General features: G+C 44.8%; 2 protein-coding genes across 3 annotated transcripts in view; one reads left to right on the top strand and one right to left on the bottom strand.

Annotated features, from left to right (window-relative positions):
- Positions 1-3,298: 3,298 nt before the first annotated feature.
- On the bottom strand, positions 3,299-9,815 carry GDF5 (growth differentiation factor 5). Its single transcript, XM_021546294.3, has 2 exons — positions 6,478-9,815; positions 3,299-4,939 (listed from the first exon to the last, which is right to left on the bottom strand). The coding sequence occupies exons 1-2, from the start codon at positions 7,109-7,111 to the stop codon at positions 4,071-4,073; spliced, it is 1,503 nt and encodes a 500-aa protein (XP_021401969.1). The 5' UTR covers positions 7,112-9,815; the 3' UTR covers positions 3,299-4,070.
- A 1,262-nt stretch (positions 9,816-11,077) lies between these two features.
- The window catches only part of LOC110479205 (uncharacterized), a 32,512-nt gene continuing 25,171 nt past the window's right edge, over positions 11,078-18,418 (top strand). Inside the window, exons 1-10 of one of the 2 annotated variants that reach the window (XM_085557914.1) lie at positions 11,078-11,229; positions 11,861-11,917; positions 12,611-12,693; positions 13,247-13,412; positions 14,071-14,177; positions 15,412-15,606; positions 16,167-16,263; positions 16,740-16,838; positions 17,593-17,754; positions 18,046-18,224. In XM_085557914.1, the coding sequence (XP_085414040.1) occupies positions 11,113-11,229; positions 11,861-11,917; positions 12,611-12,693; positions 13,247-13,412; positions 14,071-14,177; positions 15,412-15,606; positions 16,167-16,263; positions 16,740-16,838; positions 17,593-17,754; positions 18,046-18,224 (1,262 nt within the window). In that variant the 5' untranslated portion in view covers positions 11,078-11,112. The remainder of the gene's footprint in view (positions 11,230-11,860; positions 11,918-12,610; positions 12,694-13,246; positions 13,413-14,070; positions 14,178-15,411; positions 15,607-16,166; positions 16,264-16,739; positions 16,839-17,592; positions 17,755-18,045; positions 18,225-18,418) is intronic. The other variant, XM_085557915.1, reaches the window with a different exon arrangement.

Below are 18,418 nucleotides of genomic sequence, written 5' to 3'. Positions count from 1 at the left end.
TCTCAGTGAGAGAGTGAAACCTGCCATCATAAAGGTGGAAAGCTAAACTTTTAACCTGTATTGCTTTACAGCTCAGGTTTCTGCCATCCAATTGCTCACACCAACTCACCCATGGGAAAAAAGCCGTAACAATAATTTAGGGTGTCTATCTTTGCACATTATATAATGACTTGGCTAAAGAAAGTAGTGCCAAACTCCTGCAGTCATAGAATCACAGAAAAACTCAGGTTGGAAAAGGCTTCCACTAAACCACATCCCCAAATATCATATCTGCTTGTTTGCTGAACTTCCAGGGATGGGTGGCTCCACCACCTCTTGGCCAATGTCAAGGTTCCCTGTTTCTCTCCAGTTTCTGTGCTGAGTGTCAACTCCAGGGTGTGCCTTATTCCTAAACCCCTGGGTTTGGAGGGGAGTGAAGACTGAGTGAACCCTGCCTGGGTCTTTCTTTTGGGCTCCTCCATGCCATTCACGTACCTTGGGAAGTTTCAGTGCCTGTTTCTGTCCACATGCCAGTAACTGAAACTGCAGATTGTCATGCAAGGTCTTGACAAGATTGGCAACAATTTGTGAGAAGACAAAAGTTTGTGCCAGGAGATTCCAATGCCTCCAGCAATGTACCAATAAAGCACCTATAGGCTAGTATGCATTTACACCATGGGCAAAGTCACTAGAGCATTCCAGAATAAAAGAGTGTTGAACTGCAATTTCCAGACTTATCAAACAATTTCAAAATGTAACTGCAAAAGAGTACTCTGGACATCATAATACTGGTTTATAACTAATGGTATAAACCAAGAATGCTCCAATTTTGACCTAAAGGTGAAAAAAACCTACCTTATTCCTATGCCCACTATTATAAACTCTTCATTTTAGAGCTGAACCAAACTTGAGTGGAGCCAGTTCTGTTCCTTCTGGATGTCACCACATTTGAGAGACCACCCAAACAAACTGAATGTCATTTTACCTCCTAACCCTGACACTTGGGCTTAAACTGCTTCTGTTTTGGCCAAAGCTGTTTTTGAAGCAGTAATAATCCATTACAATTCCAGCATTTTACTCTCTGTTGTTTCAAATTTGTTTAAACTGATATTACAGACCTACTGGTGGTTTGGTTTTTTATTTTCCTTTCTAGGTATAACCCCCACCAAGCAGAATGTAGGCTTTTGAATGATTACCAAAGGGTGTTTTTTAAGACTTTAGTTTGACAGTATTTCTTTTAATTTTTCCTCAGATCATACTGTTTGCTTTGGGATAATTGCAAAACCTTGGCATATTTTTCCATTTAGATACTGATACATGCTCAATTTAAATACCATTTACCTGAGTCTTTATCTTACTTTATTCCTGCACTGAAAAACTCATACAAGAACAGCAAGAAAGAACCTCAGAGAGGTTTACACGTATTAGGTTTTTGAAAATTGCTATCGTGACCAGCCTCACCAGGACTCTCAGGCTGGTCACCAGCTCTGCAGTGTGAACCAAACAGGAATGTTCCTCCCCCTATTTCCAAGCTATCATGCCTCATGTGTAACACCAGTGCTCCCGTCCACCACAGTTGTTACAGCGCTTGATGAATCTAGGTGCTACTGAAGCAAACTACCCTGTGCAGGCAGTCCTAATCCCAGGAGTTAACTTGTCTTATCTTAGATTTGTTTCAAGTGTATTTAAATAGGCAGTATTTGCTATTTTAAACTGATCACCTTTAGCCATTGAGGAACGTGCCTGTGTGTTTAGTAACTGGTATGGCACAGATGTCAGAGCACATGTCAGAGCAGAGATTTCCTTGGGAATGTGCAAACAGCATTCCCAGAGTAAGAAAGGAGACCATCCTTTGTCATGGTCATCTAGCAAACCTCTCCAGGAGATAGCTGAAGCCAGTGCTAGAGGAAGCTGCAAACACACCTGAGAACAGACAGGAGGAGGAAAAGAACTGCTTGAACAGATAGTGGGGGGGGAAAAAAGCCTGAGCTGCCCTCCTGGCTTTGGACTTGGCAGGGGAATGTTTTCCCTCCTACTGCAGCAACGGTAAAAATCAGCAGTATATAAATCAGGTTTTGAAAAGCTTAGAGTTGTCGGTTTGAAAGACTGGCTGGTGATAAGCAGTTAGTGCTGGGGGTCAGTAACTGCTGCACCTGGCCTAAGGCTCCATGAGGATGAGGAAGAGCAGGACCTGGGAAGGGACACTGAGAGTCCAAAAGGGAGATGGGGAATCCCTGTGGGCAGCCCTGACACACCAAAAAGGCCCATAAGACACCCTCATTCTACGTGCCTGCTGCCCTGCATGCTGGGCATTCACCGTCCGGGCAGGGGCAGCTTTCTGGTCCCCGGGTTTGCAGCAGGTGGGCAGTCCCTGCAGGCAGGAAAACCAGGCAGTGTCAGCCCCTCCAAGCCAGGCAGCGTCAGTCTTTGCTGGCAGGAATGACCACTGAGCAAATTCCACAGACCAAATCTCCCTGCAGGGCTGTTCTGCATCCCTGAGCTGCAGGTGAGGGCACAGGGCAGGTCCCCTGCACAGGGCTTCCCCAGGTGTCTGGCAGCAAGTCTGCTTATCCAGATACATTAAGCTGGTTAAAGGCTGAGCTGCCCAGAGAGTGCAGGAGGAAGGGCAGAGATTTATGTCACTGTTTATGACCATTGACCAGGAATTTAGGATGGTTTGCTGCTGGCATGAGTTTGAGGATGTCTAGACTGGGGTACTGAGCAGAAGGACCTTGGAGACTGTACTCAGCTCTCTGCCTCTACCCACACCAGTGATGCTGTGCAGACCCAGGAAATTCTATGACTCAATGGTCTAAGTAATATTAAACCTTAGCATTTATATTTTGTATTACTGATTAAATCCTTCAGTAATTTCTGATGGTTCATAGGACCTTTCTGATCCGTCTGTAGTTGAACATTTGTTATCTACTTTTGTGGGTGGAAACATAGAGGGACAATCCCATTTATAACTCATGTCTGTAATAGATAACGGGGATATACAAGCACACAGCCCTTAGAGGTTGGAATAAAAGTATACCAAAGCTCTTTGCAACCCTCTGCATAACTAATTTTTCCTCCAAATACATCAAGTCATAGTGTCATTCCCCACCAGATCAAACCAGGTCTTCCTTTCAGATCTTTTTTTCAATGTTTCTACGGTTTTTCTCTGTGGCAGCAAAATACACAGACATGTTGTGCATATCCGTGGTATTCTGCTCCATGGAAAAGTCCCTTTCACATATTTATTGTACAAAAACATAAAACAATTTCTTAATTGCATTATAATTATGCAGAGTTGGACAGCTAGGCACAATGCAGCACTGTGTCAATAATTTATTACATCTTATTCCATAATTGAATGCTTTTACTATGAGCACTTGAGAACAACTTGGACCTTATACAGAATAATATATTTTGCTACATAATAATGGAAAGGTGGATACTTAAGAAAGATGTGTAGCTTGGAGGAAAACATACATGGAAGCAAATACCTCCTGCATCACCTATCTTTATGTAAAACTTAAAACTAAACCAACATATTATGTTTAATGACCCCTTTTTATATATGCATAGTTTCAAGAGCTAATCAGAAGGAAATCATATTACAGTACATATTTACACCAAGATGGGGGTACATCAGAACACAATTCTTCTCAACATTGGGATTCTTTTCTCACATTTATGAATGGACAAAGGACATGGGAATCAGATAGAAATTCATTATCAAGAACAATGTTCAAGGAACAAACAGTTCATATCCACAGCTCACTGATCTCATCTCTATCCACTACCTTGCAGCTAAAAGCAGGAGATCTCAAGGTGTACAGGAATCATCTTCTCTGTCATGGACTTCACATAGAGTCAGTCCTGTGTTGCCAGCAGCACAAGGCCTTAAATCCAGCTGAGTGACAGCATCCAAATGCTACTGAAAGATGTCCATGGAGAGACACAAAAACACTGGATTTATTGCTACATCCTTGTAAACATACTTACCCTAGGGGTAAGAAACCTAGTTAACCTTGTTTGAGGAGAAGTTATGTCCAATGTGTCAAATTGCCTTTCATAACATATTCACATAAGCAACTGTTCTGCTACCTACAGCCACAGGACTCCACCACCATGTCCTCGTACTGCTTGTAGACCACGTTGTTTGCAGAGTCAATGAAAAGGATGCTGATGGGGCTCAGCCGGGTTGGGACACAGCAAGTCGGGGGGGTGGACTCGGGGTCCATGGAGTTCATTAATGTCTGGATAACTGCGTGGTTGGTGGGCTCCAGGTGGGATCGGAGGGGGAATTCACAGAGCCCTTCGCAGTGATATGCCTCATACTCCAGAGGGGCTATTATCCAGTCATCCCAGCCCATATCCTTAAAATTCACGTGGAGGGCTTTTCTGCTACACCTCGCCTTCAGGTTCTTGGTGGGCCTCTTCCCTTGCCGTGTTGCTAGAGGAGCTCTTCTCTTCCGCCTCTGGTTGAATAAGTACTCATAAACAGTTTTGTCATCTTGGCCAGACCTAGCTTTGATTTCATTGAAGAATAAGTCTCTTTTTTTCGTCCTCCCAAACACCAAGAACAGAGCCTTTTCATTGACCTGTCTTCCTGTTCTATTAAATCCCACACTCCTGAGATCAACAGCTCTCCCCCTGTCAAAAGTTTCCAGTTCAAAACACAAGTTAACCAAGTTTTTAAAGTTCCTGAAAAGTTTCCAGATGTCAAACACTTCCCACTTGGGTGTATCGGTGATGCTGACAGTCCGAGAGTCCAAGAGTGTTGAGGCTTGTCTGTTTGTAGAGCAACTAAATAATTTTACTTGGGAAGTTTTCCCAGAAGAATGAGACTTCCATGTATCAGAAGGTTTTTTTCTCAGTATTCGAAGCTCTGCTCCCAGCAATCCATCTTTTTCTAATGCACTGATGTCAAAAATATATTTTTGTTTTCTTATAGTTGGTGCTCGCTCATCTGAAAAAAGCACACAGATTTTTAAATGTACATCAAACACAGACCAATATTACTTATTCAGTTCTTAATGGCTTTCCTCAAATTTGCTCATAAGCCTCAAAGTTTACCCACTGAACAGAAAGAGCAATTTTTGTCTAAGGGATCAGCCCCATGCAGGGACTCAGAAGAAATCAGGGACTCACCAGAGAAATGAGTTTCCAAGTCTGCCTTGTAGAAATCCCATTTCTTTCACCAGTGGGCATTTTCTACCTTCAAAGTTGTTATTAGCCAGTTGAAAATTAATACTTTTTCAGGACTGAGCATTCACAGGATCTATTTAACACTTATAACCTACTTAAATTACAGAAAGAGAGCTTTAGTGGTGGCCAGGCCTTATGCTGGCTCCAAACATGAGTAAATTTACCCTTAGATGATGCAATAGTGAATTAGTCCTTTAAAACCAGTATCCCCAGGAACTGCTAGACATAAGGATAATTGCCTCATGAACTAAATCCCACATGATTCAAAATTTTTCAAACTGGGCAGAAAAAAATCCTCCCTTCATCCTGACTTTACATTCACTTGCTTCAGGTAGTGAAGAATATGGCTGAACCATATTCATTCCAGTGATGTGACATTAACAGTGGCTTCCAGTGGCAAGCTGGGAACCTGAAGGCAGCACCTGTGAGCAGCGCATCCCCCCTTCCCAGCAGCCAAGCTATTAATGAAGAGATGGCTAACAAATCCAGTCCTGGTGAGTCTTTCATCACAATTCCTTCACCAGCTGTGTTGCTTCCTTGAGAACATGACAAAACTCTTACAAATGTCACTGGAAGCAAGATGGGGCTCCCAAAGAAGGGTGCTGAGGTGAACATCATTCATTGGGAGGCTGGTTATTTCTCCTATGAAAGCAGACACTAGCCCAAATTTCTGGAAGTGTTTGGAACAGGAATGTTGAGCTGCAAGTTCTGGGTGTTATTACCCTTGGTAGCCTGTGCTGAGCTGTGGGCTCCTTGGTGCTACCTGAAAGTTTTAAGCTACTACAGATACTCTCACCCCACAGGATAGTGCAGTGTAGTTCCTCACAATTCTACCTTGAACAAACCAGACTGGCCCTTTCATACTGAAACTTGTGGGTTTTTTTCAAAGAATAGCTCTGTTCTTAGCATATTATATGTTTTTAGGCACACTACAATCTAACATTAGCTGTTTCCATGAGCTAGTTTCCAGACAGCTAGAAAGAAAATAAGGCAAAAATGTGAAAGGTTTTTAAACACCTAAGCATGCAAAGACTGATTGATTTTCAACAATATGCATCTAAAATATTTCCCAAATGTTTTCTTTGGCTTCCACACAACCATCTAGTTCTGCCTGTAAATGAGTTTTCCAAGATAATGCAGGAGGACAAAATCTGCAGCAAAGTTGTGATTTCATTTACATTAAAAAGAGCTATTTGACTTTACTGAAATATGATTATTTTCCAATACTTTCTACATTTATAAGCACACTCAGACATCTCTCTCTGTCCACACTCACTCACACACAAGCTTCTTTCTTACCTTGTCCTTTGTCTATAAAGCTGGTTATTGTATTGGCAAGTCCAGCCTCCAGTTTTACACTTCCATTAACACCCTTTCTTTCTGCATCTGAGAGAGTCCTGTACAAAGAGAGCATGTATTCATGTGGCGTTATTGGGGGATGTCGGAAAGTTTCCTTAGCTTCCCTCTGGGTTACAGGCTCTTTAGTCTTTTTGGTTTTGAAAGAATCAGTGTCAGTACTGCTTGTGCCAGTTTTTTTCAAAGCCACCTTGCTGCTAAGATTTTGAACCTTTGGAGTCACTGTCCTTACTCCAGAAGGTCTGCTGGGGAGATGTCCTACCTTGCCCTCTGCAGCTGCTGTTCTTGAGGGAACCTTCTTTGAGTCATCATTCTTGGCCAGCAGAGCTCCAGCCTGAGCAGCACTGCTTTTAGTCCTGGCCTTTGAGGTCCCAGCACTGTATCCATGGCTTGAAGTCCTCAATGTACCTGCTCGTGCGGAGGGATTCCTCTCCTTTCCTTCTGCTTTCAAAAAACCTAATTTAGATCCTGGATTACCCTGGCCTGCTTCAGAATTACTCAGCACTCCAGGAACTAGATCCAGAGACAGCCAAGTCAAATGCCAAAGCAGTAAAGTGAGAAAATGCAGGATTTTCATCCTCTGGTCTTCCTCTGAATGCCACTAAAGAAAAAATCAGAAAAGGTTCCTCCAGTTTGGCAGAAGAAAACATGAAAGAAATTAAAAACCAAAGTTAGCAAAAATGGTTTTTGTTTGAGATTAAAACATTTCAAATATTGTTGTTCAATACTTGTATCCAGTCCCATAGTGGAAATGCTCATGTACTCAGATACGATCTCCCCTGACTTCAGTTAGCAGCTATAAAGAACTTGTTCTTGAAAAGAGAAAGTTTACCACCTCGTTTTCTTCTGTAAAACTGACTGAAAACTTGAAGGAGTCTTGTTTAAATCCAAGGTTTTTTTTTTTTTTTTCCAAGAAGGAAGAATGGCGTAATGCTGCCTCTGTGTTAAAAGGTTTTTTTAAAGTTTTGAGTTTTGAATCCTTTCCAGTGAAAATATTTCACACACAGAGATCTGCAGGTGCTCAGAAATCTTTTACAAACCTGAACTCTGGAATTGGAAACGGAATTCCAACAAACCTATTTAATTACTCTCTGATGTCATGCTGTCTAAACTAATTTTACTGCGATATATTTCTTAAAAAAAATCTTCTTTACCCTTTTCATTAGCATGAGTCATACTCTGCCTCATGTGAAACAGCTCCACAGGCTCAAAACTCCAGAGGATGCCTTTTCAAGTGGCAGTATGACCTCTGCCTTAGCCCTCGATGAACTTCACGTTTAGACAGGACAAACTGCAAGATCAACAACTGAGACCTGTCACACAGTCCACTGGACACATACATAAACTAATTTAGAAATAATTCATGTAGCCTTTTTTCCAGAGAGCTTGTAACAGTGGCTTCACTCCGTCCCCTTGTGACTGAAGGGCTGCGCTGGAACGCAGGCGCTTAACGAGGGTAACATTTAATTTTACACAAACTCAACAGGGCCGTGCCCACAGTCAGTGTATTTTGGCTTATTTATTGCTGTGCTTAAAAAAACCCGTGTCAGCCCAGCTGGAGAAGCAGCTCCTGCTGGAGGGGATGCCCCGCGGGGCGGGCGCGGTGCAGCGAGGCAGCAGTGCACCCTGCAGGCAGCCATCCTCCTCCTCCTCCTCCTCCTCCTTCTTCTCCAGAGCCACTCGGGAGCTGGAGGCAGGCCGAACCCTGTCCTTCCTCCCGAGACTGCTGAACACCAGCCTTTGAATTTTAGATTCAAAATGTCCAAGAGCTGCTGACCCTGGGGCCCCAAGAAGGATGCAGGTCAAAACAAGCACTCCTCATGTCAAGGCTGTCCTGCACATTTCAGCCAAATCTGTCTTTCATAACCTGCAAAAAACGAGCTATTGTTCTAGATCAGCCTTCGGGAAAGAAGGCGCTGGACTCAGTAGGGATTACTGGGACTCATCTCTCATCTTGCATTGATGCTACACCCAGTCCTTCTGCAATTGCTTTTCTTTGAGTTAAGATGAAATGAAAAAGGTACACCACCTTTTGGCTTGTCCTGTGTGTGCTGTAGCATTCCCCACCCACCCTGACCAGTATCAGAAACACTGAACTGCTTTCATAAATAACAACCTGCATGACATAAGAAGCTCTGAATGCTTCACTTATTTTGATGGAGGAACTGAAGGATAGAAGAGTTCAGTGATTTTACAGATGTCACAAATAAGGTAGATTCAAATCATGATTTTCCTGATTTTGATCTAATAGCCCTTCCTCTGATGTCAGTTTGCTTTTGATATTTCCCTACAAAATAAAGCAGCTTCTCCTGGGAGTTACCTCTAATGAAACCATTCCCCAGCAGTCATTCCACACCATCCCATGGCCCTCCCAGCCATGCCATCACTTTATCCTTCCCATATTGCCCACCTTTCTGCTGGGTGATGTGCTGTGTCTGGTTCTGCACCATGGGGGCATTGATCAGCTTGCCAGTAAGCCACAAAAGAAGCTAAATGTTGAATTTCCACTTTTAATCTATCCAGCTTCCAGTTTTCACAATGTTTGTAAGAATTTAATATATTTAAAAGTTTGTTTGCTCTATCAAACTTGGCTGTGATTTGCAAACAGATTTAAGAGATGGGAGGTGAAAGAGCAGGAGGTTGGACAATGTGATTACATGGGCATTGTCTTAGTAAATCAAATTAAAACATGATCATTGATATGTTCAAAGAATATTTACATGCCTGAGATTAAAAAATCTTAGTGGGCTGGACAGAGCTAGACAGAAAGAAAAAGGAAAAGCAAGTAAAACAAGCAAGCAAAGGAAAAGAAAGTAAAAAGCAAGTGCAAATTAATCTCTCTCTTTAAAAGAGGCTGTTTTGAAGCAACCACAATCTCAGTGCTTGGAACCATGGGAGCACAGATGCTGTAGAGTGCACTGAGCCCCACAGACCCCAGAATGGAATGCTGACCCTGAACAAGACCCACAGACAGGGGAGTTCCTATGAACCCTACACCAAAGTGGAGTCATTCCAGCTGGCTAAACTCAAACTCCACTGATATGTTCAATATGTAGCTAGAAACCCTCCTGCTGGTGAGGCTCTGGACACAGTGGAAGTGGTGTTCCAAGCCTCTCACTGCTCATCACAGCCAAATTTCTGTGCAACCTCAAGTGGCCGCGTTCATGTAGCCCACCTGTCCTTCTGAGCTGTTCTGTGACAGCAGCTCCTCCCTCGCACGGTGTGAGTATGGATTTGAAAAGGGAGGGCCACCCGTGTCCCTGCTCCCTGGAAGTGCCTTGCCTCCTCTCTCCATATCCTGAGATATCCTGAGTGTTGAAAACACTGTCAATCCCTGCAGATGAGCAGCTTCATTGGATATGTGATGCCAAGAGTTACAATTTGCTCTGTGCCGCTTACTTGCAGTTGAAGCTGCACATGGAAGTTTTTATAGTGATCTATCAGGAAATTCACTGTCCTTTCCCAGGTGGACTAATTTCCAGAAAGGACTTAAAAAACTGAGCTAGTGCCATATATTAAGCTATTTGCTGTCATGTTGTTTTGCTGATTGAATCTAATTATCATTCTGTTTCTGTGAGGATTTAGACCTTTGCACCATAGCTCTTGGGCAACTGTTTTCTAGAAGTATGAACTTAAAATTTATGAAGGAAATTAACAGCTCTGTGCTTTTCAAAAGGAAAGAATGACACAAAACCTACAGATGCAATAATTAAAACTTGCTGGTCTTGGGCCAGGGCAAAACAAATGTAATGATGTTTTCACTTCCACGTGAAGGTAGCAAAATTTAAAACACTGTGCTACCATGTTGTGATGTTAAATAAAAAATTGCAAGTCCAAAGAAATAATTGTGTCATTGGTTATCAAGAAACTTGGCTACATCTGCAAGCAGTAGTGAATTGCAAAGCACAGAATCATAGAAACATGAAATATCCTGAGTGGGAGTGTTATTTTTGTTTTTTGATTCCTACAGATGTACCTAATTTCCCCAACTCTGAATTAAGGGGGAATTTTTTCCCCCTAATTTTTGGTATCTCTGCCTGTTATCATTTAGAGAAATTCAGGGTTTGTTTCAAGCTTCTTCAAGCCTATTCAGTAACAGAGTCCCTCCATTTGGTATACAATGTTAATTTCCCTGAGTTGCCTTTGATAGGTATTGTTCATCTTTGCAATAGAAGCATATTTATATGATTCAAGATTTGAGAGAGAGATCCTGAGATCCCAAACTACTTTGCTGACAAAGAAAATTTTGATGGCAATTCATTTATTCCACCTCTTTAAAAAAACCCAGAATGTCAGCGCTGAAGCATTCGCTGTCACAGGAAACAACAGGGAGTGAAAACAAGCCAGCGTTATTCAGCAGCCAAATACAAAATGAAACATATTTTTAGCAATGGGCTTAACCAAGTCTCAGGACAATTCCCGATGACATTGCGGAGGGTGCACGATCACTGTTTCTCCTGATTACGTTCCCCGCGGCAGCAGAGCGGAGCCCCCAGGGCGGCAGCACCGCCCCGCCCTCACGGAGCCTGCGCTCCGGCGGGCGGCCCGGCGGGGCGGGACGCTGGGGCCGGGCCGGCCATGGCGGGCAGCGCCGGCGGCGGGGAGCTCGGCCCGGGCGCGCTGCGGCGGCGGCTGCGGAGCGCGGAGGAGGCGCAGCAGCGCCAGGCGGGGCTGGTGCGGCAGCTGCAGAACGAGGTGAGGAGCGGGCGGTGCCCGGCGGCGGGGAGGCGGTGCAGGGCCGCCCGCGCTGCCCGGGGCACTCGGCGGGAGCCCGCGGGGCCTCCCGGGCGGGCGGTGCCGAGCGCGGGCTCGGGGCTCGGGGCTCGGGGCGGGGAGGCCCCGGGAGCGCCCGTCCCGCCGCGGTCTCGCTGCCGAGCCCCTCCCGATCTCGATCTCGGTGCCTGCAGCTTCGCTGCTGCTCGGCCCTGTTAGCGGGGTTTGTCCCGGGCAGGAGTCGGGCCGGTTTGTTTGCAGAGCAAGTTTGAAAACTCGTTTTGTTCGCTTCAAGGACCCCCTTGAACAGCCCCCTTGAACACTTGGCTCGGGGTACGTGGGGGCCGTAGGTCAGGTAGAGAGCTGCCCGCACCTGTCCCATCGTTCTGCTTGCTGCCGCTGTCTCAGGTGAGCAGACAGTGCTACGGTGAAAGAAACCCTGCCCCAATCTCTGTCATATTAAAGTGACGCTTCCCGATATTGCAGTGACTTCTTGCTGAGTGTATCAGAATCACTGTGCTTGGGCTCGACAGAGTCAGAGAAAAGTTAACGTGAGGTGAGCAGAGTCTATTACAAGCTGCTTCTCTCATCTGTAATCTCTGTATCCATTTAGGTACTGCAGTACCAGACCTGGTGTCGAGAGTTGGAGCAGCAAGTGAAAGCTGGAGGGGTGAGTGTGCTGCAGGTTGTTAACTAAAAAGGGTGTATATAAAGTTCCCAAATGCAGACCAATAAAAACGCTCCACAATCCAATTACAAGAAAGCAGGTTTTTACTGTCTGAGGGTTTAGAGAAACACTGTGAGTTTTCCCATCAGTGTTTTGTCCAGTTGCCATTCTTAGAGCAGTCAGTAGTCCCAGAAATGACAGTCCAGAAAACCCAGTTGAGGATTTTAATTTTGTGAAAGAGTGCTTCATTGGAGTTACATTTGTCCTGAGTCTCGGGAGAGGACTGTGCTGCATGTTACATGATATAGCTGTCCTGGAGAAAGAACCAGTTAAAACACCATTTTGGAAGTCAGGAAGGCTGGTGGTTAACATACAGAACTGGCTCTATGCATTTCTTTCTGCTTCATAGCTAAAATAGATCTGGAAGCCACAGGGTGGAAGAATAGGAGAGCATTCCCAGGCTTCAAGTCCAAATCAGCACTTGAAGTCATGAAGTGAGGACCCATAGCAGTGGGAGAGTGAGGAGAGTTGCTCACACTAATACCCTTTCCTTCCTCCCTGTAGTCACAACACTGTTACACCTGGAAGAAGCCATGAGCTCCTGAGATACCCAACAAATGAATGGGAAAGTGGTGGATGCTGACAGTGGTGAAGCACACACTATCATTTGACTAAACATTTCCTTTCTTCTTAAAGGGATCCCTTCCAGGCAGGTGGGAAGCCACAGCAGACCACAGCCTGGAGAAAGCACTGCTTCAGGTGGAAGAGGAGCAGCAAAGGTACAAGAAATAAGCATTTCTTCATATTTGGTATCCTGGATGCTCATGGAAGTGAGGGAAAATCTGTTGGTGTTACCCGGTCTCCCCAAGGGAAGCGGTTGGGCAAGGTGCAGGAGAAAGGTCCACAATCTGTTTTCTGTGGTGCAGTAACAGTGCTGTGTGCTTAATGGCTCTGCTTTGAGTGGGGAAGTGAAAGGTCCTTTCTGAGTGAAAGGTCCTTTTCCAGCTGAAATTATTCTCTGGTTCTAGTAGGTGAACAACTGTGGACAGTGCTATAGAAAAGTGATACATCCAGTGACCATCAGCATGAAGAGGGGGCAAATTGTTACATGTGGGCATTGTCAGGGTTGAAGGGGAAGCCAAAATCATGGATGGAAATTGAGGGCTCAAAGCTTTAGTTAGATGAGGTTTTCAGCACAGAGAGATCTTAGTTAACCCTGTAAAGTGCTTGTACTGCCTCTCAGGCAACAGTCAGTGTTAAGGGAGCTGGAAAAACACAGGGATGCTGGAGAGCTGTTGTTCAGCAACCTCCTTGTTTCTCTCTTTTTTCTAGGTGTGAGAATCTGGCAGAAGTAAACACTCTCCTGCGGGAGCACCTCGATAAAGCCAGTGAGGTTAATTCTGCCCTCAAAGAAGATGTTGGAAAACTGACAGTGGATTGGATGAGGGCCCGGGAAGAGCTGGAGGTGAAGGAGAGTGAATGGCGCAGTGAACGTGAGGTGAGATTGGGCTACAGGAGTGCCAGAGGGGAATGGGAATGCATTTTGTTCCTGGCATGGAAAACTTGCTGTGTGGAGGCTTTGGCTCTGCTGAGGATGTACTGGTGCTGGACAGGGGTGTGGGAGGGAGGAGTGTCAGCAGAGGGTGCTGGGAGCAGATGCCCACCTTCTGTGACTGCACTGCTTGGTCGAGAAGATAGAGCTGGGCACTGTTGGGCGGTCACAGGAAGACTTGTTTCTTTAATAGTTCCTTAATCCTTGTTTTGAGCAATTGAGACCAGAGAGTTCCGTGTGTCTTCAGATTCAAAGAGGCTGACACAGGAACAAGATAGACCTCTTGTACTGTCTGCCTGTTGTAAGCCAACCTGGCACTGGGCTTGAAGGAGCTTGTGTTGGTGTTCCTCTGCTGGGGCTTTGTGGTGATGAATCATGATCAGCTTGCTTGCTGCTACCCACTCCTACAGAAGTGAGGGTGTTCTCTTCTGGGCAGGTGGTTCCCTTCTGTGGGCCTCTCTGGTGCCTCTTCAGTCCTTGATGCCCCTGGTACAGTAGTTATTAAAGGACCCCTGGTGATGGTGATTTACTCTCTCCTGTCTGAGAGAGATTACAGTGACAGTAAGGGCTGAATTGGCATTTCTTTTTGTCTTTGCATGTTTAGTTTTATGACAACTACTTCAGAGGGGAACATAACCGTCTGCTCAGCCTGTGGCGGCAGGTGGTGACCTTCCGCCGCCATTTCCTGGAAATGAAGACTGCCACAGACCGGTGAGTGGAAGTTGAGGCGAGATCTCCTGCAGCAAAAGTGTGGCTTGCTTGCTTTTCGGTCCTGCTTTTTGAACCTCAATGTTGTGTTAGTTACAGCAGAGATAGGATTTCTCCTTTGGTAGTCAGAAACAAAGCCATTCAGCATGGCTTTGGGCTGAACTTAGAAGAGTTGTTGGCTGCTGATCTTCAGATAAAGCTGAAGGGCTTGGGCCATGAGGACAGCAGAGTCTCTGAGCAGGTGATGACTGTGGTGACGTGTGGGCCTGTGAACACAGGCACAGAAATGCATGGACACCTGGTAAGAGACTCATTGAAGCAGTACATGCAGCATATAGAGTGGTCCCTTTTATGAAATTATAAAAACCTGCCTTTAAAAAATCTTACCAGGTTTCTTTTCCCACTGCTTCTAAGAGAAAGATGATTAATGCATATTTTTTCCCTTTTCATTTATTCTGGTCAGTTTATATCTACTTACTCCTTTTCCAGCATTGCTGAGAGAAAGAATAGCTTCTCTGCCCTGTTACTGCATTCATCCAATTTATGTTGCTTAGTTTGATAACTCTTTTTATGATTGTTTCTTATTCTTGGGCTCTCTGAGTTTTTATTTTTCTCGCAAGAAAAATAGTGTAGCTGTAATAGTACTTTCTGGTGTCAACATGCACTTTCAAACTCTGGGTTACTGTAAGCCATTTGTCTTATTTGATTATAAGTCTTCCCTATTGTGTAGAGTCTGCCTGACCTGCTATTTAGTTCTTGTGTTGTTTGTGCTTTTATGTTACAGCATTTCAGGCTGATTCTTACACCACTTTTCTAAAATGTTTCATTATATAGGTATAGTCTTGAGCTTCTTAGCAGTCCAAGTGGGGATCACAGAGCACTCAAGAGCAGAGTGTGTAAAAGCTGGGGATGTTGGTAAAATTCCCAGTTTCTATTAATGATAATTACAGTATGCTAATAAGAGTTAATTAGAGGTGCTTGAGGCCTTCTGGCCTGTGCCATATCTTACTTCTTATATCTGAGAAGAAAACAGACCCCACACTTGGCTACCCGGTAAAATCATTTTTCAGCTGTCAAGATGTGTCCTGGTCCCCAAGTGTCAGATGAATGACTTGTTCCCAACAAAATTGTCACCTTGCCTGCCAGCTCTTCCTGATGCATGATTGCATGCTTCAGAAGTGAATCAGCTGATAAAGATAGTGGAGTGAAGATTGGCTCTTTTTTGGTTCCTCTTCAGAGACTTGTCAGAGCTGAAGGCAGAACAAATGAGGCTTTCTGGATCTATTCTTGTGAACTGCTCTCGCCTGAACTCCTGTGTGCAGCTCAGGGAGTCCATACCTCTGGGTAAACCTCTCCTGAAGGATCAGGCAGAGCAGGAAGTGATAGCCTTTCCAGTCAGGTGTGACATGGAGAAGAAAGAGCTTCAGGACAGGTAAAGGTGTTTTAACTTTGCTATTTCCAGCATTATCTTTTGTGGCAGCTTCTTGGGTTTACAGATGGGCTGTGCTCACATTTAGCTGTCTCCAGTCAAACTCTTGCCTTCAACGGAAAGGATGGAAAAAAGTATCTGCCTGACAGGAATTCTTCCAAGTAAGACAAGACTGAAAAAGAGATAGCCCCTGAGAATGCTTTTGCTGTTAACTGATTCTTGGTGAAAAACTGAATTCAGCATAAAGAAAGTTGTGTTTCTTGTACAGCCCTTTTACTTCTCAGGGCTGTGCTGAAGGAGTTGGGAGGAATTTGCCCAGGGCCACCATAAGCACTGCAGCACCTCTGTGCTGACAATTCCTTGCAAGACTGGGTGCAGAGGCCTTTGGGCCAAGAAGTGCCATTTTGCATCATCAAGCCTATTAACCTGTAGAGATGAATGCTGCCTTTGCTGTGTTTCCTGGGTTGAACTTTGCTATGCTATGCTTTGAGGAGGTGCTTGGCTCTTTAACAGGTGCTGGTGTGCAAAGCTTTTGGAATGGCATGTAGACCTTCTCTTCTCAGGGTGATGGAGCTCTCAGCCTTGCTTGTACAGTCTCAGAAGCAGAACGAGGAGAAGGAGAAGACCATGAAAACACTTAACGACACAGTGGAGATTCTAGTATGTTTTACTTTTACCTGGGAGATAGCCCAGAGTTTGCTCCCCAGCCTGAACACAGAGGTGTGGCTTCCTCAGGAGAAACAGTAGTAAAGATGCTCAGTGTATGGGAACATCAGGCACCTTGGCAAAATATTCCTTGTGTGTTTGGCAGGTGTGGAGTCAGTCCAGATGCAGGCAGTGCCAGAGGAACTCCAGACAGTTCAGGTGTCTTTCTCTGAGGGAAAATGTTCTTCTGCCTGTGACTTTAGGTCTCTGGGGTTCATAGTTCCTTGGAACTGACCATTTAGTAGCAGACTGTAAAAACTAGCTTTTGGTCTTCCTTATAGTTTTAGTAGAGAAGAAATGGAATAGATATGGACAGGAATATACTGGAATCACTAGAGCTGAGACTTAGCAGTGTGACTGCTACTGAGGATGGGAATGCTGCAGATGGGAGAAGCTGTTCCATGCCCACCCTTTCTTTATTCTGTTCTCAGGAATCAAGTTGGATAGAGAAAGAATTTGCAGCTTCTTTGACTAACAGTGCCAAGGAAGAGAATCTTTTCCTTCAAAAGCTCATTAAAAATATCACTGAGGTGAGTACAGACCTGATACAGGGACCACATCCCTGTATATTTGATTTTGAAGTATTTGAGGAAGGCAACAGACTGGCTTAGGGACTAGAGATACATATTGTGTACTATCTGTGTTAACTGCCATTGCATGTTTAATTTTTAGACTACTTTTCTGACACAGAACCTGTTCTAGCTTGTGAGTTGCTGTCCTGTGACAATTCAGGGAGTCAGCAGAAGTTTCAGTAACTTTGCCTTCACCACCCCATTAAGGTCTCTCTTGGACTGTGTTTTCAGAGTGTGCTACTTGACATTTGTGTTCCCGTGTTTCCTGGGCAATTCCCTCACCCTCTTTGAACAATGAGTCTGTTCTTCAGATCTTTGTGAAAGGTCACTGACTCAGTTGATGCACTTGCCAGCTCTGCTCCTTCCCTCAGAACACTGACCATTATAATCTCCCCAGAATCACAACTTTCAGGGGTAACCTTACCTTAGCCCTAAAGTTCTCTTAATAGAGATGGGTTTAGTTTTCAACTCTTCTACACAGCTGCAAGAAAGTGAGTGTTAAGGTGGCTTTCAGCCACTTCATGCTTGTGAAGAGTAGCTGTGTTCAGAAATCCCTGGAGTACTTGTAGGCACAGGGACAAACCTTTGTGGAATGAAGAAACAAGAAAATTGAGTTTTTAATGACTCCAGGGTAAAGTGTGAGGAAAACGAGAACAAGATAAAGAAAACCAAGTAAATGAGCAAAGACTAACAGCTGGATATGGGCTTTCAGATGGTGTTAGACAACAGTGACAGCATGGTCAGCATTATATGCACTGGCAATTCCCAGCATGCAGGCTCTGGAGACATCTTCTCAGCTCCGAGATCTGTTGATACAGGGCATGCCTTTGGATTGGTTCTGGAAGCACTGGCAAGGATGCGAGGGGCAACACGGGTGAGAACTTTGTGTCTTCCATGATAGCTACAGGCTCAGTGCTGAGGTCTTGCTCAGCTCGACATCTTTCCATTTGTTCAGCCACTTGAGGCACTTTTTTGCACCTTCTTGCTTGTGCTCCTGCACTGCTTTGCTGTGTTCTACTGCTTTTCTTTCCTTGATGCCCACCCTGTCAGCACAACTTTTGCATTCAGAGGAACTGTCTCTGCTAGCAGTTTCTTCCAGCTCTCTGGAGACACCTTCCCTGCTCTTTATTGCTCATTTTTGCTCCTTCCCTATGTGTTCCTTCAGGCCCTGAGAGAAGAGCTTTCTGCTAGGCAGGACTCAAACAAATTCCTGCTGCAGCAGCAGAGACATCAGGAAGAGAAGTGCAGGGAGGTGCAGCAAAGGCTTGAGCAACTGGAGGACAAATGCAAGAAGTCCAGCAGCCACCAACAGCACCTTCAGTCTTTAGTAGAAATGCTCAGAAGGTGAGTGTTTCTGCCTCCTCCTCCTGCATTCCAGAAACAATCTGCTGGCAGGCCTGGGAGTTCAGAGGTGCCCTGGGTGAAGAAGTCACCTGCCTACCATGTGTAGGCCTCAGTGTGGCTCTCGAGCATTGTCCTGTCATGCTCTACTGTGACTCCCAAGGCTGTCTGGGAGCTGCAGAGCCATGTTGGAATAG

Source organism: Lonchura striata, chromosome 20, assembly GCF_050655825.1.
Source record: "Lonchura striata isolate lonStrDom1 chromosome 20, ASM5065582v1, whole genome shotgun sequence".
NCBI lineage: Eukaryota > Metazoa > Chordata > Aves > Passeriformes > Estrildidae > Lonchura > Lonchura striata.
The sequence above is the reverse complement of the archived record's forward strand: the minus strand, read 5'-3'. Positions and strand labels throughout refer to the sequence as shown.